Raw genomic sequence first — 21,712 nt, forward strand, 5'->3', positions numbered from 1 at the left:
GGTTTAATTGATCGAACCAAAAATTTCGGAGTAATTTCGAAAAAAAAATTTTTTCGGTTTTCTTTCATTCACAATATCCCTCGAACGAATCAACCGATTTTGACCGGATTGGCGGCGATCGACGTGGTTTTTCAAGGTTGAGAGCTGATTAGTTTCTGGAATCGCTTGGTAGAGCCGTTTAAAAGTTATCCCAAAAAAACCACTTCTGAAAAAAAATTTTTTCCTATTTTTTTTGAGATTTCTTCAAATTTCTCAAAATCTATCAGTCCAAATTAACAGAAAATCTAAGTTTGGCGAAGCCCTTTCGAATGGCACCAACCGCGATGAAATCGGTTCAACCGTTCAAAAGTTATAAGTAGTTTACATACTTACGCACACACACACACACACACACACACACACACACACACACACACACACACACACACACACACACACACACACACACACACACACACACACACACACACACACACACACACACACACACACACACACACACAGAGCACGTTAACCGGTGGATGGACGCAGTGAACCTGCAACTGGCGCAACACAAGACTGAGGCAGTACTTATTACCAGCAGAAAAGTGGTAGAGACCATTAAGCTGAAAGTCGGCGAACAAGAAATCACATCACAACCTTATATCCGATATTTGGGAGTGATGCTTGATGCCCGACTTAACTTCAAGCAGCAAGTGGAACATGTCAGTGCCAAAGCGTCAGTAGTGAGGGCTAGTCTCGCACGACTGATGCCGAACGTCGGAGACCCAAAACAGAGCAGGAGGCTATTATTGTCATCAGTAGTCACATCGGTGCTCACTTACGGAATATCCATTTGGGCCGACGCATTAAAGACGCAAGAATCATGGAGAAAGGCTGGACCAGTATATCGACTGAGTGCCCTACGAGTAGCTAGTGCCTTCCGTACTATATCAGAAGAAGCAGTGTGCGTCATTGCTGGAACCCTACCTCTTAGAGTTCTAGCGGAGGAAAGACGGGCCCTTTACCAACGAAAAAGGTCAACTGCACTGATCCCTGAAGAACTTAGAATTGAAGAACGGCAGAAGAGCATAGGCCGATGGCAACTACAATGGGATGCTGCAGAGAAGGGTAGGTGGACGCACCGTCTCATACCTCGGATCGACATTTGGCTTAACCGGAATCACGGTGAGGTCAATTACTATCTTACGCAGATGTTGTCGGGACATGGGTGTTTTCGAGAGTATCTACACCGCTTTAAGCACGATGACTCTTCGGAGTGCCCGTCCTGCCCAGGAGCTGCTGAAGACGCGGAGCACGTCTTCTTTGTATGTCCTCGTTTCGATCCACAGCGTGAAGAACTGGAGAGGATCCTGAACCAGAGAATACAACCAGATTCAATAGTGGGAGCAATGTTGTCATCAGAAGCTACCTGGAACGCTACCAACACGTTTGCAACAGAAGTCCTTAAAGACTTGCGTTCCACCGAAAGAAAAAGAGCAAATAGCAGAATAGAAGGAAGGTAGTTAACACCTTAGCCACCAGAAGGAAGAACAGTAGCTAGATCCTCCCTTCACGAAGTAATGCCTGACGGCGGTTTCCATAAGGGATTAGAGGAAAGAAGGAAAAGGGGTTTAGGGTTTAGTGGGTAGGGGCGTTAGTGTCGAGTTTTAGTATGACGCTGCGTCGAGTCACCACATATCCAGGCCAAACAGCTATGCCTAGAATCCGTAAAAAGGATTCCCCCCCCTAAAAAAAAAAAAAAAAAAACACACACACACACACACACACATACATACATACATACATACATACATACATACATACGTACAGACATAGTGACACCCTCGCGGGAATAGCCAGGAAAGCTTCCTAGGACCTCAAAACGTCGAGATCTGATGAAAAATCGATTTTCGAAAAACGGGGTAAAACCAATATCTTCCCGATTTTTCGAAAATCTTCGATTTTCTTAGCAGCAAGTTAAAAATAAAAAAATTAGGAAAACGGTTGACCCTGAAGGCCATCCCTGCAACTTCCCGCTAATTCCATACTTAGGCGCTTAAAATTGCACCAATGACGTTTTTGAGCTCTTCGAGCTCAAAATATACAATTTATGGGTTATTTTGAGCTCTCCAAGCTCAAAGAGATTGCTTTTCTATGCTTTTGAGCTCTTCGAGCTCAAAAGTCTGATAGGGATTTGATGACACTATTTTTTGAATTTTTAAACCGCAATAACTTTTGAATGAATAAACCGATTTTCACGCGGTTGGCAGCATTCGACGCAGTTTTTCAAGCCTCACAAAGAATCTTAAATTTTGAATTGATCGCGCTAGGAATTTCGGAGTTATTCCGAAAAAACACTTTTTTCGGTTTTCTTTCGTTCACGATATCTCTCGAACGAATCAACCGATTTTGACCGGACTGGTGGCGATCGACGTGGTTTTTTGAGGTTAAGAGCTGATTAGTTTTTAGAATTGAACCATCAAGCCGTTTAAAAGTTATTCCAAAAAAACCACATTTGAAAAAAATTTTTTTTTCAGTTTTTTGAAGATTTCTCAAAATCTATTGATCTGAATCGGTCCAAATAGTTTTCAAAATCTAAGTTTGGTCAAGCCCTTTCGAATGGCACCAACCACGATGAAATCGGTCAAGCCGTTCAAAAGTTATAAGCGGTTCACATATTTTCACACACACACACACACACACACACACATACATACAGACACCGTGACAACCTCACGGGGATAGTCAGGGAAGCTTCCTGTGACCTTCAAACGTCGAGATCTGATGAAAACTCGATTTTTGCAAAACGGGGTGAAAACAATAACTTCCGGATTTTTGAAAATCTTCGATTTTCTTAGCGGGAAGTTAAAAATAACTCTGTGAAGTACATAACGTATTAAATCAGTTTATCATAAATATAATATAAAAATTGATTTTATAAAATATTTTGATAGTCATAATTTAAAAATTTAACCAAATTTCATTATAGTATCACATTTATTTAAATAATAGAATAAATAACGATTTCAATATTAGGAAAGAGCAGAGCAGACCAAAACATCTCATAAGAAATATAACAAATTTTATATTTCATAATTATTTAGACGTAATGATAAACATCATTTTGCACTTTTTGTGATTACCAAAAAAAAATTTTTCTTCAAAGAAAAAATGATTATTACATCTGACTATGCAAGTCTGATCAAATCTAATTATATATAGACTGTTTATAATTTTTTAGACAAGAATAGACATGGTCATGTATGATCAGGCCTGGATGTTCTTAACGCTTCAGGCATGAACAGACATGAACAGGTATGATCAGGCCTGAGCGTATTTAACGCTTCAGATATGAACAGGCATGGACAGGTATGATCAGACCTTAGCGTATTTAACGCTTCAGACATGAACAGGCATGGACAGGTATGATCAGACCTTAGCGTATTTAACGCTTCAGACATGAACAGGTATGATCAGGCATGAGAGTGTTTAACGCTTCAGGCATGAACAGGCATGATTATGACTAATTTCAGGCCTGATCATACATGAACAGGCATGGTCCGGTCTGATCATTTTTTCCCGGGTTAACTCAAAATGAAATCTAATTCTCAAACCAACAAATAGATTATCTTCGGAAAAACAAATTTCGATAACAGATAGCGCGTCAGCAAACAGCCGTATTACTGATGACACGTTATTTTTTTCGGTTTATTAAAAGTTTTTATCCTTTGCATCAGAAGACCATTATAATTCACACTACTCGTATCAATTTGAAAAACTGTGGATAATTAAAGTATTCGAATGATGCACACCAAGTACATTAAATTTTTTTCCTTAATATTTACTGTCCTTAGCGTTTTTTTAATCCACAAAATTTTTTGTACTTGGTTTTTTTTAGTTTTGATTTTATAGTTTTTTGTAAAAATTGAATTATCATAGTTTGTAACAATAGTTGAATGGGTACTTGGTGCGACGGTTTACAGTGAAACTGTTTTTTGTGGGATATCATATTCTTAAAAGCAGTTGGTATTAGCTGGAACCAATTGTATCGCCCTCAAACAAAGAGAAAACAATACTTAGGTCAAATATATACGTCCGTAGTTTGAAAACAATAAAATACTCTGTTAAAAGATAAAATTCTTCAATGAAGATTTATTCGATCTTTATCTGAGAGTTGTAATTTGTTCATTCAGGTAACTTTTTCTTTAATTACAAGATGTCAATATTTTGAATCGATTGATTCAGTCTTAAAACTGAAAATTTAAAGAAAAATTTTTACTTGAACCAAGTTATTTTTCTTCCTTTGAAGTAATGTAAATTATTTAACTTATATAACAATCCAAGTTTTTTACTATCACTTTTATTTTTGAATTAAATTATTGAACTATTCGATTCTTTATACTCCACCGTTTTATCTGATAAAAAAACTGAGACGATTCAAATGAAGCATTTATAATTTGTGAAAACGGTGTATAGCTAAACGTTTTCATTTGAATTCGTATTTCCAGTGCAATCACTGTAACTAAAGTTAAATCGACTTTATCAGTGTTGTATTCATTTCAGTGGTCATTGCGCTTTTTGTTAAAGTTAAATGAAAATAAATAATTACAAAATTGCAAAAAGAAAGTTACTTTTAGTAAAGTTTAGTAAGCGAAAATGTATAAATGGAATTACATTGGATTGCTTTTACGATGCATCTGGAAAATAATTACTTTCTAAAAAAAAAAAAAAAAAAAAATCAACGAATAGAATAGTGGCCGTAAAATATGGAAAACGGATTAATTTTCAATGTTTTTAACAATATGAATATTTGAGTTTAAAAGCTCCAGACCCTCCTGATTATTGCTAACAGAATGGTATATTATTAATGTACAAGGAAGATATAAAAGATAGCAATCGAAATAAGAAAAACAAAAGTGAGGTATAAAAAGTTAATATAAACAGACTGAGTTCTTTTAGTCATAAACTTTTATCTTAAGCTTGTGTTTTTCCTTTGTATTTAAAAAAAAAAATGTACCAGCTTATTACTTATTTATCCAAACAGTTGGCGGGTAGCTTAGACAAAGAAGAAAATAGCCAACGGCAACGTTTATTTTAAAAACTTTACTCTGTACAATATTGATACACTGTTTTGAATTTTAAAAACGTAATAATTAATAATGAGCACGTATTTATTTATTTACTGATCGAATTACTTCGCTTATCTCCCATAAAAATAGTTTACAACAAAAATATATTTTTGATATAAAAAATTTATTAAAAACAAATAATTACTGTATGAAATTTTATAGAATGTGTATTAAAAATACGTTTAAAAAAAAGTAATATTTTTTAAATCATATAAAAAACTTTCCTATGAATGCATACGAAACTTATAATTATTATTGTTACATGTTTTGCGGAAGAAATTTTCTGTTAAATTCATGAGAAAAATTACCAAATTGCGTTGAAATATTTGAATGCTATAGAAGGCGCTGCTTCAGCAGCGATTATTGACAGCAATACTTTGTAATGTTTACCTCACTAAAGTTTACTGAACTTTTTAGTAAAATAAAAGAAAAGTTTTAATACAGATTACCTCATACATAAAATAGGATTATTATTAGATACAGTAGCACTCAAAAGTATTTTGACAACATTATGCGTTAGTTTTCTTCAACAATGTCAAAATACTTTGGTGCCATTATTTTCCTAATATTTAAAAAATTAAACGTTCTTTTGTTACGAACAAGAGCCACTTTGATACATTCTGTAAATTATTTCAAAGCTGTTAAAAAAATAAATAAATGATTATTGTGATTTATATTTATTTTTAATTAAACCATTAAATATATTTGTCAAAATACTTTTGAGCGCTACTGTATATTGTTATCAATTGAATCTTTTTATTATAAAACTTATAGATTTGAATTTTTTGATTTAATTTATTTTACAAGGTTATTTTACTTTACAATATATGTAGAACAATAGCTAATTAAGTGGTATATATTATTTATAATCTGAATAATCCCTTGTAGTGTAATATACTATTTTCGATTTTTTTCGACAACGATATCTCACGAACGCATCAACCGATTCTGACGCTTTTGGTGACGATCGATGCGGGTTTTCAAGGTTAAGAACTAATTAGTTTTTGAGGTCGATCGGTTCAGCCAATTCGGAGATATTAAAAAAAAATGAAAAAAAAAAAAAACAACTTTTTTTTCACTTTTTTTGCAACCGAATCGGTTCTAACTTACAGGAATTCTAAGTTTGGCGAAGACCTTTCGAATGACACCAACTGCGATCAAATCGGTCAAGCCGTTCAGAAGTTATAAGAGGTTTACATACATACATACATACATACATACATACACACACACACACACACACATCCAGACGTACGGACATCATCGTAAAAATATAGTCAGGGAAGCTTCTTAGGGCTTCAAAACGTCGAGATCTGTTGAAACCCCGATTTTTGCAAAACGGGGTGAAAACAATAACTTCCCGATTTTTCGAAAATTTTCGATTTTCTTAGCAGTAAGTTAAAAATTATCTCGGTATGCTAAGTTTTGCGGACGTAATCGTGCCAGATTTACACACACAGACATCCGGACAGGTTCGGAAATTTTTTTTCAATCAGCTTTGTTTTTACATTAAATAAAATAAATGTCTTTTAAAAACATCAAATGCTAAAAAAAGAGTGTTTTTAGAGATTTTTAAATCAGAAAATTCCTTGATTTCGGTAAGACTAGAGTGGAGCACTATTCCATGCGCTTCGCGCTGTGACGCGTGCAATAATATAAAAAAATTATGGATTTTCTAAAATACATTTTTATAAATAATACTTAACTAACTGCATCAAATGTTATTATAATTATAATTGTATAAAACTTTGTTAGAATTAACTGTTATTCACCAACAACTGATCACTTTTATGTGTAATTTTTTCTGCATCTAAGAAGTCGAAAACGATTGCAGCACAGCAGCACCACCTCAAAGTCGACGGATAATATCGTTACTTAGATTCATTTTTACTAGAGACTTCAGTAAATTTTGCAGTAGCTTCAGTAAACACATTTCATTTTACTGTAGTTTTTAACATTTAAATAGTAAAAAATAATTATTCGTCTAATCATCTTTCATGTTTATCATTTTTTACCGATACACTACAGTAAATATAAAAGATACTTTTTTATACATGTTGATATTTTATTTATAAATAATTATTTAAAGAATTGTAATTGAATCAAATATTGCGGATCGTTCTACGATTACTGTCATTGTTACAATAATTCTTAAACAAAATTTCTTTCCGCTCGTATAAATTTATATTTCTCACATATTCCAAATTGTCAAAAAATTTTCATACATATGTAGCCAAATTAAAAAATTTTTTCATCGAAAAACATGTTTTCAATGTACTTAAATTACAGTTAATGTGTATAATAAATGAAATTTATACGAAAATTGGGCAATTTTAGCTATCGAAAAATTATCTTTGATAAATATTCCATGAAGTTTAATATAATATTTATAATATTTTACTAACATTTTTTTTGTTAATTTCTATGAAAAACATAATTCTATTATTATAATAGTTAATTGTTAAGGCTATTTGCGTGTTAAATCTATTCAGGAGCTTATTAAATATAAATCATAAGGGAGGTAAATCTGAAGGAAGGTAAATAGTGAAATCCTAGTTACTGTGCTGCGACGTTGTCTGTACAGTGTCGTAATGAAAGTTTGTATAGAGAGTAATATGGCAGTGCACTCATGCTCGATTCTATAGTTAACATATTTGCATACATGTACATCTATGAAAACATTCACACGCTTACATTAATATATATATATATATATATGTGTGTACATATAAATTAGTCAGATGTATTAATAGATATATACAAAACAAAACAAGCGATTCAGAATTGAGTTTGTCTTAAGTGAAACATTTCCGTAGAAGCCCCTTAGTGCATACAACCACTCCGAAATTAACAGAGCAAAAGACGATATTTCGGTTAATGATATTCAGTTGAACGAACCTCTGATTTAATTTAAGAGTTCCATTAAATTAGTACAAATCACTTTCTGAAATTGAATAATCCAGAATTTAATTATTCAGTAAATATAATTATTATTTTGGCAAATCTAGTATGTCCACGTATAATTTTTTATCGTTCAATAAAGAAACACTGAGGTAAAAATAATTCTTTTCAAATAAAAAAAATTTTTTCATAGCTGGAATTTGAAGAAAAGTTTGATAAATCTAAATGTGCATGCCTTAAGCAATCGTGTCATACGTAAATTGATTAAGGAACAGTTTAAAAATACGATATTTTCACTGATAACTGTAATACTATTTTCTATTTTTTTTAAATTTTATATCAAACATTGATAACAAAAAATAATTATGTACTATACATTACAAGAATAAATTTAAAAAACAATTTTTACAATAAGTTAATTACAAATTAATTACAAGAAATTAAAATTATTAACAATTCAATTTTTAAATCTCTTTTAAATTTTTCGACGGATAGTACTTTTCTCATACGAATTGAACGCTCTCTTTCGTTCCGATGTGTCAATTACAAAAAAAAAAAAAAAAAAAAAAAAAGGAATTAAAGATTGTATTGCTGAGAAAAAATATTTATATATAATTATATATATTTATATATAAATTGGTTATATATGATTTTTTCAATTCTTAGCTAATTTCACAATTAATCAATTATTTCATTTTTTATAATATTTACTAATTTTTTTGAAATTATTCAGTATGTGAAAAATAAACGTAAAATCTTTAAATATTTTACTCTCGGCTGTGAGTTTTTGGATACATGCATGCGGGTCGCTAGACTCAAGTACCTACTTTTATGACTCTGTCCGTTGAGGTCATATAAATGCAGTCTCTTGTTCTCTTCGTAACCCGAGCGCTCATCTGGTTCGATTTGAAATATTTTCCGTTTTAACTTTCCCTTTTTTTTATATGTGTAATATTTTTGTCAACGTATTTTTCTTAACAATATTTCTCGGAAATGTACCCCCAATAATAAAATGAAAAGAGTCTCCGTACTCTGTTGTGCACAAAATACTACCAAAAGAGTCAGTCCAAAAGGATCTCTCCGAGCGACAACTACGTCAATTTCAGTCAAGTTCCAAGTTTAAATCGAATCCTCTTTCTTAGTATTTCGTTTTTCAACTAAGTACCAATTTTTACGATCTACATTAACATCATTTAATCGCTGAGTTTCACTTAAAGTGAATTGTGAGGTGAAATATCAGTGTCTTTTCATCAATCTGTGATTGAAGTTCACCACGACGTCGATTCACCACCATCATCAGAGCTCTACAGTCACGAGCTTAAATCACTACATTAATACATTCATCAGACATTTAAGAGCTCAAGCAGCACATGGTATTGTATTTTAGTAAACCTAAAATACCAAAAAGGTACGAATCAAATTTATACTTGCATACATATTCAATACAACATTTCCCTCAGCGTCGGGAGGATGTCGGTCTGGCCGTCAGCCCTAAACCGCCCACCGGTGCTAAGCTGAGTTACTAGTTCCAATTCATATTCAATTACGATACGCTCATTATGATGCTGCGCATATTTCACATTCCTTGCATAATACAATACGAATACTGAGTTTGAGTCGAGTTGAGACTTCACGAGCAAGTTCTCAAACTATTCATGTGCAGTGTTATTTTGAGCCCTTTCTGAGTTCTGACACAATATGCTCATTATGATGCTGCGCATATTTCACATTCCTTGCATAATACAATACAAATACTGAGTTTGAGTCGAGTTGAGACTTCATGAGCAAGTTCTCAAACTATTCATGTGCAGTGTTATTTTGAGCCCTTCTTGAGTTGCATCCCATTACATACATAACATTCACACAATTATTGAGATTAAAATATTACGTAATCTACACAAAGCAATCATTCAAATCGAGTTCTTTTCACTCTTTTACTCCACATAAATTTCATCCAATCAATGCACACCTTCGAAATCAGAATCTCAAATTCAAATCATCACTCGATCATACAGTCCACTATCTCTTCTCAATCTATCCACTGTCAATCTCTCGCAATCTTCATTCAAACTCACAACAAGCTACATTGTTCACTTCAATTTACAGATCATATTTGAAACGAACGAACGAGCGAACGAGCGAACGAGCGAACGAGCAAACAAGTGTACGAGCAAACGAGTGTACGAGTAAACAATTACTCGAAACCGAGTCCACGGGTTCATCCCGAACTCCTTTTTACCTCCCGAAGCCAGCTTCGCACGGTTGGAAGTCAACCTCCCTCCAGCGGCCATCTCCAGACAACCACCAAAACTAACTCCACGCCAGTTTAACTTCCTCATAATCTTGCTGGGACCAGATTCATTAATAGCAAATACATAATATTATTGTTATTAAAATTGTATTAAAAATCATACACTTCGAAATATAAAATCAAACATGATTATATATGAAAAATGGCCAAATATAATCATATCTAATCATATATAATTATGTATAATTATATATAACTATATATAATTATGTATAACAATATTTAATTATATATTGATTACATCTAAATAATTATTGGGTTAATTTTATGGATAGAGTATTTAATATGGTCCTACGCAATTCTCTGTAACCAATTAAAATGCAAAAAAAAATGTCTAGATATATTTTTACGGCTATAATACCAGCGGTCACCCATCCAACTATTAACCCTGCTCAATGCTGCTTAACTTTGGTGATCTCCATATGTCTTGAAGTTTCTGTCTACTATGCTGCTGTCTTAGATGATAACGATTCTATGATCTACATAACGTATCATATGAGTTTGTCATAAATATAATATAAAAATTGATTTTATAATATATTTGGATAGTCATAATTCATAATTTATTTATTTTACTGAATCTCATTATAATAGAACACTTATTTTTTTTCAAAGAAAAACCTTTTATATATGTTAATTATATGTAAGCATATATAATTATATATAATTATATATGGGACTATGTATAATCTTCCATGGCTGTATATTGCTCCATATATAATCATATATAATTATATTTCATGTTTCGTTTTCGAGATCACTCTGTAGTACTGCCTGCGTACGCCAATTGTCACCACAAAGTTTAAATATTTTAAAAAAGTGAATTGAGCCACGATATAGCTCGTGTTTTGTTTACCCGAGTCGAAATTTAAAGCCGAAATAGAGCTTCCTAGTCCGGAATAGAACCTATTTAGAGCCCAGTAGTCCGAATAGCACCGACATTGGACCCACAGGTCCGTCTTTTAATCGAGAGGTCCGATTTTAAACCCCGAATTCCGATACAGAATTGAAATCATTATTTTTACCATTTATTTATTTATCAGTGAACTTGTTAATTAATTTTTTTTTTATTTAGACAACATATACGAGAGAATTTTTTTAAGTTATGTCGTAAAGGAGAAGCTAATCAATCGTAATTTATTTATTTATTAAGATTTGTACCCGTTAATTAATGAAAATTCGTATTTTCAAACTGACAGCTCTCAGAGGTATATCAGCGAATAAATTCATTATAATGAGAAAAAAGTATTTTGATAATTACAATACTTGGTATTTTGATAATCAAAATACCAAGTATTGTGATTATCAGAATATAAGTCAGTTCAAGACCTATACTCTGTGCAGTAAACTATAATATATGCGCTGTCACTGCCATCGACGTTTTAACACTAACAGTTAGTTTATTTGATTTATGCACTGGTAAAAATAGAATTCAACTAATATTTATTATATTAGCTTGAAATAGTATATTACACTACAAGGACAGAAAGTTGAGATTCCTGCACTGCGCGCCATGATGCCTGAGGCGAAGCCTCAGGCATCATGGCGCGCAGTTCAGGGCTCTAAAATTTCTGCCCGTGTAGTGTATACTAGTTTTCTTGCTATCCGGTCGAAAGTACGCAAAAAATTGCTTTGAAAAAAAATTGATGCCTGCCCCCGACATTTGTGGCACGAGCGAAGCGAGTGCTGCTGGTCGGGGGGGGGGGGGGCAGGCATCAAATACACCTGTCAATAAAGATACTAATTTATAATCTATCATATTACTACTTGTTTCTGAGAAAAAATCTTAATTTAATTAAATAAACTTAAAGTTATAAATATATTATAAATTAACTCTGATTTTGAGAATAAAAAAAAGCAGAAAAATGAAATAATAATCCTAAAATGGATAGAAAAAAAAATTAAGAAAAAAATCTGTTTGTGTACACTGATAGAAGGATTTGTTTATAGTTAAAAATATTGGTTAATATTTAACAAGTCATTTATTAGAGACCACTTTTTAGTCCTTAACAAATATTTCTTAGTATTATGTTTTTTTGTTTATTTATTTTAACCCCGCTTTTCAGACTTCTGTCTCAATGGGGGTCCGGCCGAGACCGGAAGGGGACTCCAGGCTGATCGGTACATTAAGTTTTGGCAGAATAAGTTTTGGCGGTATTACATACTTTTTCAGCCTGGAGAGTAATGCGGCGATGGGCCGACTTTGGGGAAACTGCACGCATTTGCCTGTGCCCCACCGGTAGCACAGGGCTTGGGGAAACCATCGAAAAACCCAAAGCTGTACAGCCCGGCGTGAGTTACGAGCACCGATGTTCACTGAAAATTAAATTTCAGCTCACACCGGGATTCGAACCCACGCCTCACCAGTCCCAAGCAAGCATGACAAGCATTATACCGCTTAGCCATGGGACTGGCAATATTTCTTAGTATTTAAAAAGATTTATTAATATTTAATAAATGAATATCAGATTTATTAAATACAAACAAATCATTTTAAATACTAAGAAATATTTGTTTAATACTAAAAAGTGGTCTCTAATAAATGATTTGTTAACTACTAACAAATATTTTTTAATACAAATAAACTCTTCTATCAGTGAATTTTTTCAAATAATTATTTGTTCAATAATTAATTTATTTATTTGAGAATATCTATCAGATTAAAAAATATTTCTCGTTTCTTTATGTAATTTAAATATTAAAAAAGTCTCATTCCATTAAAAGAAATATTTATTATTTATAATTAACTTAGTTTTAACCTAAAATCATTCACATAACAAAACAGATACATTCATAACAATCACAAGTAAGGTTAGACTTATAAACATAAGTTATAAAGAGAGCGCGACTACCAACTTTCAGACTTTCTGCCGACTCGTGTCTCGTTGTCAGTGCATGAATTCATTATTTCGGCTCCCCGTCGTAGAGCGCATGTGCGACTCAACCACGGCATCAAAGCGGGGCTTTCTGCCGTGAAATCGCAGCGGGAACCCCGTACTTTCGACCGGCGTAGTAAGAAAAAAATTTATTATTACACTTTTAATTTTAATTTTAATTTGTTTTGTTAGCTTTATAAGTCAATTGATTTGTGCCAGTAAAGTGAGGTTATAAACATCTAATAGTCTGTTACATTGGTATACTGATAATCAGTATACCTAGGTATTGTGAAAATCAGTATACTTATTGTGATAATCAAAATACCACGTATTCTTAGTAGCACAATACCAAGTATTCTGATTATCAAAAAAAATATCCTTAGTAGCAAAATACTTTTTTCTCAGTGTACTTATATTTTTCCAGAGATGTTCATAAAATTTTTAGAAATTACATATGAAAATTCGTCATTGAAAAAAAAAAATTATTTTCAAATTAATATTAATAATTTTAATAATATTAATAATTTTTTTATTTTTTAGTATAGGCGATCCAGTCCATAAACAAATTACTAATGAATATTATACAACACTCATGATCCTGCTGCGACAGTTGTATGCAAACCTTACAACGTTATACTTGAAAGTAAAGAGATTTTAGAAAATTTTTGAAATATTTTGTAAAATTCTTTAAAGCTTTTTAAAATGTTGAAAATTTAGTAATTATATAGAAGTGGGGCTTGCATGTTTTTTGAGGATAAAAAATCGAAAAATTCATATTTTTCGGAATTTTTTTTTCTTCAAATTGTTTATCTCCGCGGCGGATTTATGATAAAAATTTAACTTTACCTCAAAATCATCCCTTAAGCTAAGGTAATTTGATTTGGTTCTGGGTTCTGGGTTCGAATCCCAGTCCGAGCTATCTAATAATTTTTTCTCGCATATTCTATAATTTTTTTTTCCGTGTGTCCCCTTTTAAACAAACAAAAGGCCGTTCCTATATCTACAATAGCGTTCGAGATATTACAAAAACAAAATTGAGAAACTGAAAAAATTGTGAAATTTTGAATTTGCATATCTTTTGAAAAAAATTTTTTTATTGTTTTTTCTTTGGCAGAACTTCGTTTTATGATAAACGAAAACTTCTGACCAAAATTTGTCCAAATCGAAAGAGATCGATGCTAACTATTTGTCGATTTGACATGGAATGACCCAATTGCCAACTATTTCTTTAAATTTCGAAATTTAGTCATTTTTAAATGGCTGTAACTAGTCTTTTTGTAGAGATAATCATACTTTGTCTTAGAGTTTTGTAAAGCTCTAAGACTCTACTTTAAGAATATAAAATCGTTTTTTGTAAAAAATTTCATAAATTATGTGTAAATTCAATTTAAAACAAAAAAGAATTTTTCCCATGTTAATTAAATGGGAAACTAAAATAACAATAGCGAACCCTTAGAGTTGAGCTATAGGGCTCATCTTTGGTGAGGATTTTTTTTATATCAAATAGAAACATTTGAGAGGTTAAGAGTTATAAAAAAAAATTAAAAAGTTTTTTTGAATCACCCTAATATATACTTATATATAATTGTATATGGAACTATGTATAATCCTGCATGGTTGTATATTGCTCCATATATAGTCATATCTAATTATATATAACCTCATATACAATTCCATATATAATCATGTATGATTATATATGGGGTATTCCATGTCAAATCGACCACTTTTGAACTCGACCCCTTCAGATTTCGCTGAAACTTTTTCATTTTTTTCTACCCTTTGAAAAACGCTTTTGAGAATTTTTTCAAATTTTTTTGACCAACCCAAAAAAAGTTATGAATTTTTAAAAAAAATGGCTCTTTTATTTCCAAATAGCCATAACTTTTTTTGACATTGACTTTTGGGTACCTTTTTTTTTTTTAAATTTTTGTTTTTGAATGAACTTTTTGAAAAATTACACAAAAAAAATTAAATATGTTAAATTTAACGAAATAATCGGATTTTTCGAATAAAATCGTGATTTTTTCAAATCACGTCGAGTTTTTTTTTTTTTTTATTTTTCAAAAAAAACTTCAATTAATTTGACAACTATTTCCGTGAAGCCCGGAATGGGCCAAATTTTTTTTTTTAATTGAAAAAAAAAATGTCAAATTTTCAAAAATTGACAAAATTTTTTTTTTTCGTAAAAATTACTTCTTTAACTAAATAAGTCCTATTAATCGATTTTAAGGTATTATATTGTCCACTAATAAGCTTAGTCTGCGATTATGCTGCCTACGATTCAAATTTTAATACATCAATTCGATCGATAATCTAGAATATGATAAAAATAGCTTTACCCATAGTCAATTAAGCAGATGTTACACGGTAGTATGATTTCATTTGTAAGTGAAACTTTTGCAGTTTAATATTTTAACTAACCTATAAATCTGTTGTGCAATCTATTGTTTAATGGAAGATTCTAGTTGGTGCATTTGTTAAATAAAAAAATTATTCCTCTTCTTTATACATACTTTTCTGTTTTAATCTTTCTTGAAGGATCAGTTATTTAAATAATATTAAAATCTCTATTTGATAAAATAAATTTATCTAAACATTATGGAGTCAAAAACGCAAATCTCTCGGTGTTGTAATCCATTCAAGTTAAAACCACATAATAAAACAAGTGGTTTACGTCATGCGACTGATAGTGTAAAATTATTGTTAAGTTTAGATGATTGTAGTTTACTATGTAGTTCGTGTCGAAAAAAAGCTTCCGAATTAGTTAATCAACAAACGAACACTGTTGATGTAAATGATCATGAAGGCAATAACTCTAGTGACAGTAATGAATCTAATGATCAGTCCGACAATGATAGCAATACAACTGCCACAGATCTCCCTTTATCTACATCATTCCGTAAGTTATTTAATTATTTATACTCAAATACTTTTCTAGCACTATATTCTTTGTCCTTCAGTAGCGAACCCCAAGGTTCTCAATCAACATCTGCATCCCAGGTTAGCGCTGCAACTCAACTACCCATAATAAACCAAGCCTTACAACTGTTAAATCAATCACCAATTCCATCAAGAAAATTGAATAATAATCGATTTCTGAACAACAAAATAAATCGAATATCTGACAGCTTGAAAAAAGTTTTGCTCTCTTCAACCGATGAAGAGTCGATCGATGATGAGTCGATCGATGATAATGCTGCAAATTTTCGCTCTTTAATTGAAAAGTTACACGACAAATTCAACGATAAAGACACAGAAAAATCTGTAAAAATACAAATTTTAACATTGCTACCTGAAAATTGGAGTGAAAGATATATCTGTGAAGTTATGAATACATCAAGACATTGGTCAAGGGTGGCTAAAAATTTGGTTGAAGAAAAAGGTATACTGTCAACACCTGAGTCAAAATTAGGTATGTATAGCATAAAATCAAAACCAACTAAAAACTTAATTACTTAACATTTTTTTTATCGTAGGGAAAACAATTACTAATGAAGTGAAATTAAAGGTTGAGAATTTTTATAACGATGATGAGTATAGTGCGCCGATGCCCGGGATGAAAGACTTTGTTTCGATTCGGAGTGATGATGGTAATCGAATCCACGTCCAAAAACGACTCATTTTATCTAATTTAAAAGAACTGTACCAATGTTTCCATGAAACTAACCCTACAGAAAAAATTGGATTTTCCAAATTTGCTTCTTTGCGACCAAAACATTGTATATTAGCTGGAGCAAGTGGAACACATACTATTTGTGTATGTACGATCCACCAAAACGTTAAATTGATGATGCTTGGTAATTATCAAACTAGTTAATAATTATAAATGCATGAATTTTAGTTCACTTATGTCCTTTCATTTTAGGTGCAAATGTTTACTCTTTAACAAGAAATACAGAAAATCCTATGAAACACTACAGTGATTGCTTGAATATGATTATTTGTAAGACTCCATCGTATCAATGTTATTTGGGTGGATGTAAGAACTGTCCGGGGGTAGATGAGTTGAGTAACAATTTATTGACATGTTTTGAGGACCAAGAAATCGAAAATATTACGTATAAGTATTGGATATCAAAACCAAGATGCAGTTTAGAAACTTTTATTAAGCCAGCAGAAGAATTTGTCGAAAATTTTTGTGGCGAATTAAAGACTCTTCTTCCTCACACATTCATCGCTAAGGAACAAGCAAAATTTTTAAAAACATTGAAAGAAACATTACAACCAAATGAATTTGTTGTCATTTGTGATTTTTCAGAAAATTATGCGTTTGTAGTGCAGAACGCAGCATCTGGTTTTCACTGGAATAATGACCAGGCCACTGTTTTTCCGGTGGTTATTTACTATAAAGTAAATGACAAACTTGAACACAAGAGTTTAGCGATTATTTCAGACTGTAATAATCACGATGCTGTAGCTGTTCATGTTTTCATCAAATTAATAACCGATTATATAAAAGACCTTCCTGAACGCTGCAATAAAATTTATTATTTTTCTGATGGGGCTCCTCAACAGTTCAAAAATTTCAAAAATTTTGTAAATTTATACTATCATGAAGAGGATTTTGATATTCCTGCTGAATGGCATTTTTTTGCGACTGCCCATGGTAAAGGGCCGTGTGATGGGATTGGAGGCATCCTCAAACGATTTGCAGCAAGAGCGAGTCTCCAACTTGCAGTTGATAAGCAAATAACAACGCCTATCGGATTTTTTGAATGGGCATCTGATCCAGATAATTTGCCAAATATTATGGTCAAGTTTTCACCCATTGAAGATTATGAAGCAGCAGCAAATGATTTAAATGAACGATTCTTAAAAACCAAACCAATTGTAGGCACTCATCAAATACACTGTGTAATTCCGGATAAAAATGGTTATTTGATAGTTAAAAACTTTTCAAACTCGAATGAATACAGAATTTGTAAAATATTTAAGCGTCAGAGAGAAAATAAATAAATAATTGATGCATTATTTTCGAAATCATTGAGAATTAACTGTATTAATCATTAATCCCAGTCATTATAATGGCACGTAAAGCTTGTAGGTAAACTATATAATTTCTAAAAATCGATGGATCGGACTTATTCAGTTATAGAAGTAATTTTTACGAAAAAAAAAAATTTTGTTAATTTTTGAAAATTTGACATTTTTTTTTCAATTAAAAAAATAAAAATTCGGCCCATTCCGGGCTTCACGGAAATAGTTGTCAAATTAATTGAAGTTTTTGAAAAATAAAAAAACTCGACGTGATTTGAAAAAATCACGATTTTATTCGAAAAATCCGATTATTTCGTTAAATTTAACGTATTTAATTTTTTTTGTGTAATTTTTCAAAAAGTTCATTCAAAAACAAAAATTTAAAAAAAAAAAAAGGTACCCAAAAGTCAATGTCAAAAAAAGTTATGGCTATTTGAAAATAAAAGAGCCATTTTTTTTTAAAATTCATAACTTTTTTTGGGTTGGTCAAAAAAATTTGAAAAAATTCTCAAAAGCGTTTTTCAAAGGGTAGAAAAGAATGAAAAAGTTTCAGCGAAATCTGAAGGGGTCGAGTTCAAAAATGGTCGATTTGACATGGAATACCCCATATAATTATATATGATTATATATAATTGTATACACGGGAAAAAATTTCTGGGAAAATTTACGATACAACTATTGTAAAGCTGGACTATACTTTGATTACTATTAATTTTCAAATATTTTAGAAGAAAAAATACTATTTATTCATGAAAAAATACGATATTACTATTGTAAAAAGTAAGAGATGAAAATTTCCAGTGCTGCCTCTGTATCTTTCCAATAGAACTATAGCAAATTTTACAATAGTTGAATTGGAATGTTTCTCAATTAGTGTGAGTGATGGCCGTGCACAGCGCTAGACTCCGAGTTTATGTAAATGTTAAAGGATATGTGTCTTAGTTTACCTCAGATAGCGTAGAGGGAGAGTCTCTGGCTGCCAACACAGAGTTCTGGGTTCGATTCCCAGATAGCACGAAAATGTCGGTTTCTTTTTTCGATTACTGTACAGGTACCAATTAGTCTAACCTTCTATCTCTCTCCCTACCTAATATTTCTTTTAAAAAAACCAACTGTGAATTTTTACAATAGTTGAATGGTAAAGTTCACAAACACATATTGTATAATTTGCTCTATAGTATTCGACTTTTTAAGACTCTTGCTTGTCTTATTTGTTGGATAAAATTTACAATAGTAGATCGTAAAAATTACTAAATAAGAAGTATAGTCCACCGTTACTCTTTTATTTAGTAAAAATTACAATAGTGAATTAGTAAAAACTCCTTCAATTTTATTTCCGTGTATGTGATTCCATATATAATCATATATGATTATATACAATTATATATGATTATATAGAAAAATTTTTTCTCGGGTTATCGTCGGTCACCCACACGGAAAGCAGTAAACTGTAATAAATAATACTTGATTTATAATAAGTAATGATCAACTGTAAAAATTACCATTTCAAACAGTAAAATCGTAATTTTAATAATCACTTTATAATATTTATCATTCAAATGCTGCAATTTATTTTTTACGTGGAAAAAAATACTATTTCAAACAGTAATATTCGCTATGTAAATGTCGAAAATGTTACGATAAGTAACTAATATTCGCTATGTAAATGTCGAGATAAGTATAATAATTAAGAATTTTGACTTCGATATTTATTATTTTGTACCTAAAAAATGATCGCATGACATGTAAAAAATATAAAATACAGTTACTAAATTTCTATAAGAGCAACGTCAATATTTACAAGGTAAAATGGTAAATTTTAAACGCAACGCTAAAAATCAAACTATAATTATTGATTTGTTTGGACTGGTAATATATATATATATATATATATATATATATATATATATATATATATATATATATATATATATATATATATATATATATATATTCAAATGTTAAATTCTCCAAGTGTAAGTCCTTCCCCTTCTCCTCATTTGTAAAGTTAATGCTCTAGCAAAGCATTAGTAATATCTTTTTTGCCCATACGCATTGAAACGGCAATTTTTACTGTTTGAAACTATAATTTTTTAAGATGAGAGAGTCGTTATTTACTATAGTGACAGCTACTAATCACTTATTTTCGATATTAAATTATAAATTGTAGCTTTTATACTTTCTACATTAAGCTGTGTAATATTTACATTTTTGTCACCCCGATGTCCGCTGTATGAAACTATAAAAATTAACCGGAATCCGAGTGAATTTTACTGTTTACTTTTTTTCGTGCAACGAAACAATTGAATATCGTTTTAGCTGTCTTAAATTTTTATTTAGCAATGAATTTTTAGACATGGCTTCTGAAAGGATAGAAAATTTCTCCAATTGACTAACTATTTTTTATTTCAACAGTTTGTGCTTTTTGTATCATTTATATGTTCACTATGACTGTCAGATACGATTTAATGTGATAAAACGTTAAAATCTTGATCTTTAGTCGATAATAAAGCATACCTTCGCGCTAGTGCTTAAAGCATGCAATAAAAGCCTGTAGCTTTATGAAGTATATACATGAGACACCATGTTTATATGTACAATACACAAATACTCTCATAAATACACTCTTTTATATGTATAGAACTAAAAGGCTTAACCTTGGAAAGACTTGAAGCCAAATATCTTCTCCCACTCCGTTTTAAAGTACTTTGGCAAGAAACGCCGAAGTTCGTCAAACGTTAGGAATGCCTAACTTGCAGGAAATTATAAAATCCAAAGGTCTACGGAAGTTCGGTTTGCCAAACTTGAAAGTAATTGGGGCCATTTATGGCAAGCCAAACTTCGGCAAATCTTTGGTTATCGTTACTTTCAGCTAGTCAGGCATTCCAAAGGTTCGCCGAAGTTCGGCTTGCCATAGATGTCCCAAATTACATGCAAATTTGGCATGCCAATCTTCGTTATGCCTAACGTGGATTTAAGAAGGCGCAAATTAGGCTTGCCTAAGTTAGGCAAGCCAAACTTGCCCCTCACTAATTCTTCGGCATTCCTCACTACAATTTCTAGTCGGGATACTTTATATATTTAAATATTCTACAAGAATTGAAAAAAATTACTCATCGAAAAATTTGATACATATTATTCATGAACAGCATATGGGCGCTTTTCCTTAGTACACCGCTGTCGATTTCTTTAAACCACTGAATTGAACGCTGACTTAGCCACTTTTCAATTTTCTTTTCATTTCCAGACTAGGTACTACGTGTGCGATTTCCAGTTAAGCCATAGAGCAAAAAAGTGTCTCCGTCGAATCACGAAATGATTTGGTGGTTTTTTAAATGAAAAGAAGAGAAAATAAACTTTAGCCTTAAAAAATACAACCTTTCTTATATCGGTTATAAACAGTAAAAACATTTATTTAATTAAATTTCTTAAAAATTTTTCTCCGATGAATATCGTTAAATAATAAAAATTTAATGTTGGCATTAAATTTAATCAGTTAAGAAACCATTAAAAAAAGAAAATTTTCAAATGTG

At 31.4% G+C, this 21,712-nt stretch overlaps 2 protein-coding genes across 5 annotated transcripts in view; one reads left to right on the top strand and one right to left on the bottom strand.

Moving 5' to 3' along the window:
* LOC123271822 (gamma-aminobutyric acid type B receptor subunit 2) overlaps positions 1-21,712 on the bottom strand; it is a 432,312-nt gene that overhangs the window by 138,776 nt on the left and 271,824 nt on the right. The window lies entirely within an intron of this gene.
* On the top strand, positions 15,135-18,330 carry LOC123271855. The gene is made up of 4 exons (XM_044738363.1): positions 15,135-16,101; positions 16,163-16,614; positions 16,679-16,999; positions 17,068-18,330. Exons 2-4 carry the CDS (start codon positions 16,530-16,532, stop codon positions 18,156-18,158), a joined length of 1,497 nt encoding a protein of 498 aa, XP_044594298.1. The 5' UTR covers positions 15,135-16,101; positions 16,163-16,529; the 3' UTR covers positions 18,159-18,330.

The sequence above is a fragment of the Cotesia glomerata genome, linkage group LG9 (genome assembly GCF_020080835.1).
Source record: "Cotesia glomerata isolate CgM1 linkage group LG9, MPM_Cglom_v2.3, whole genome shotgun sequence".
In the NCBI taxonomy this organism is placed as follows: Eukaryota; Metazoa; Arthropoda; class Insecta; order Hymenoptera; family Braconidae; genus Cotesia; species Cotesia glomerata.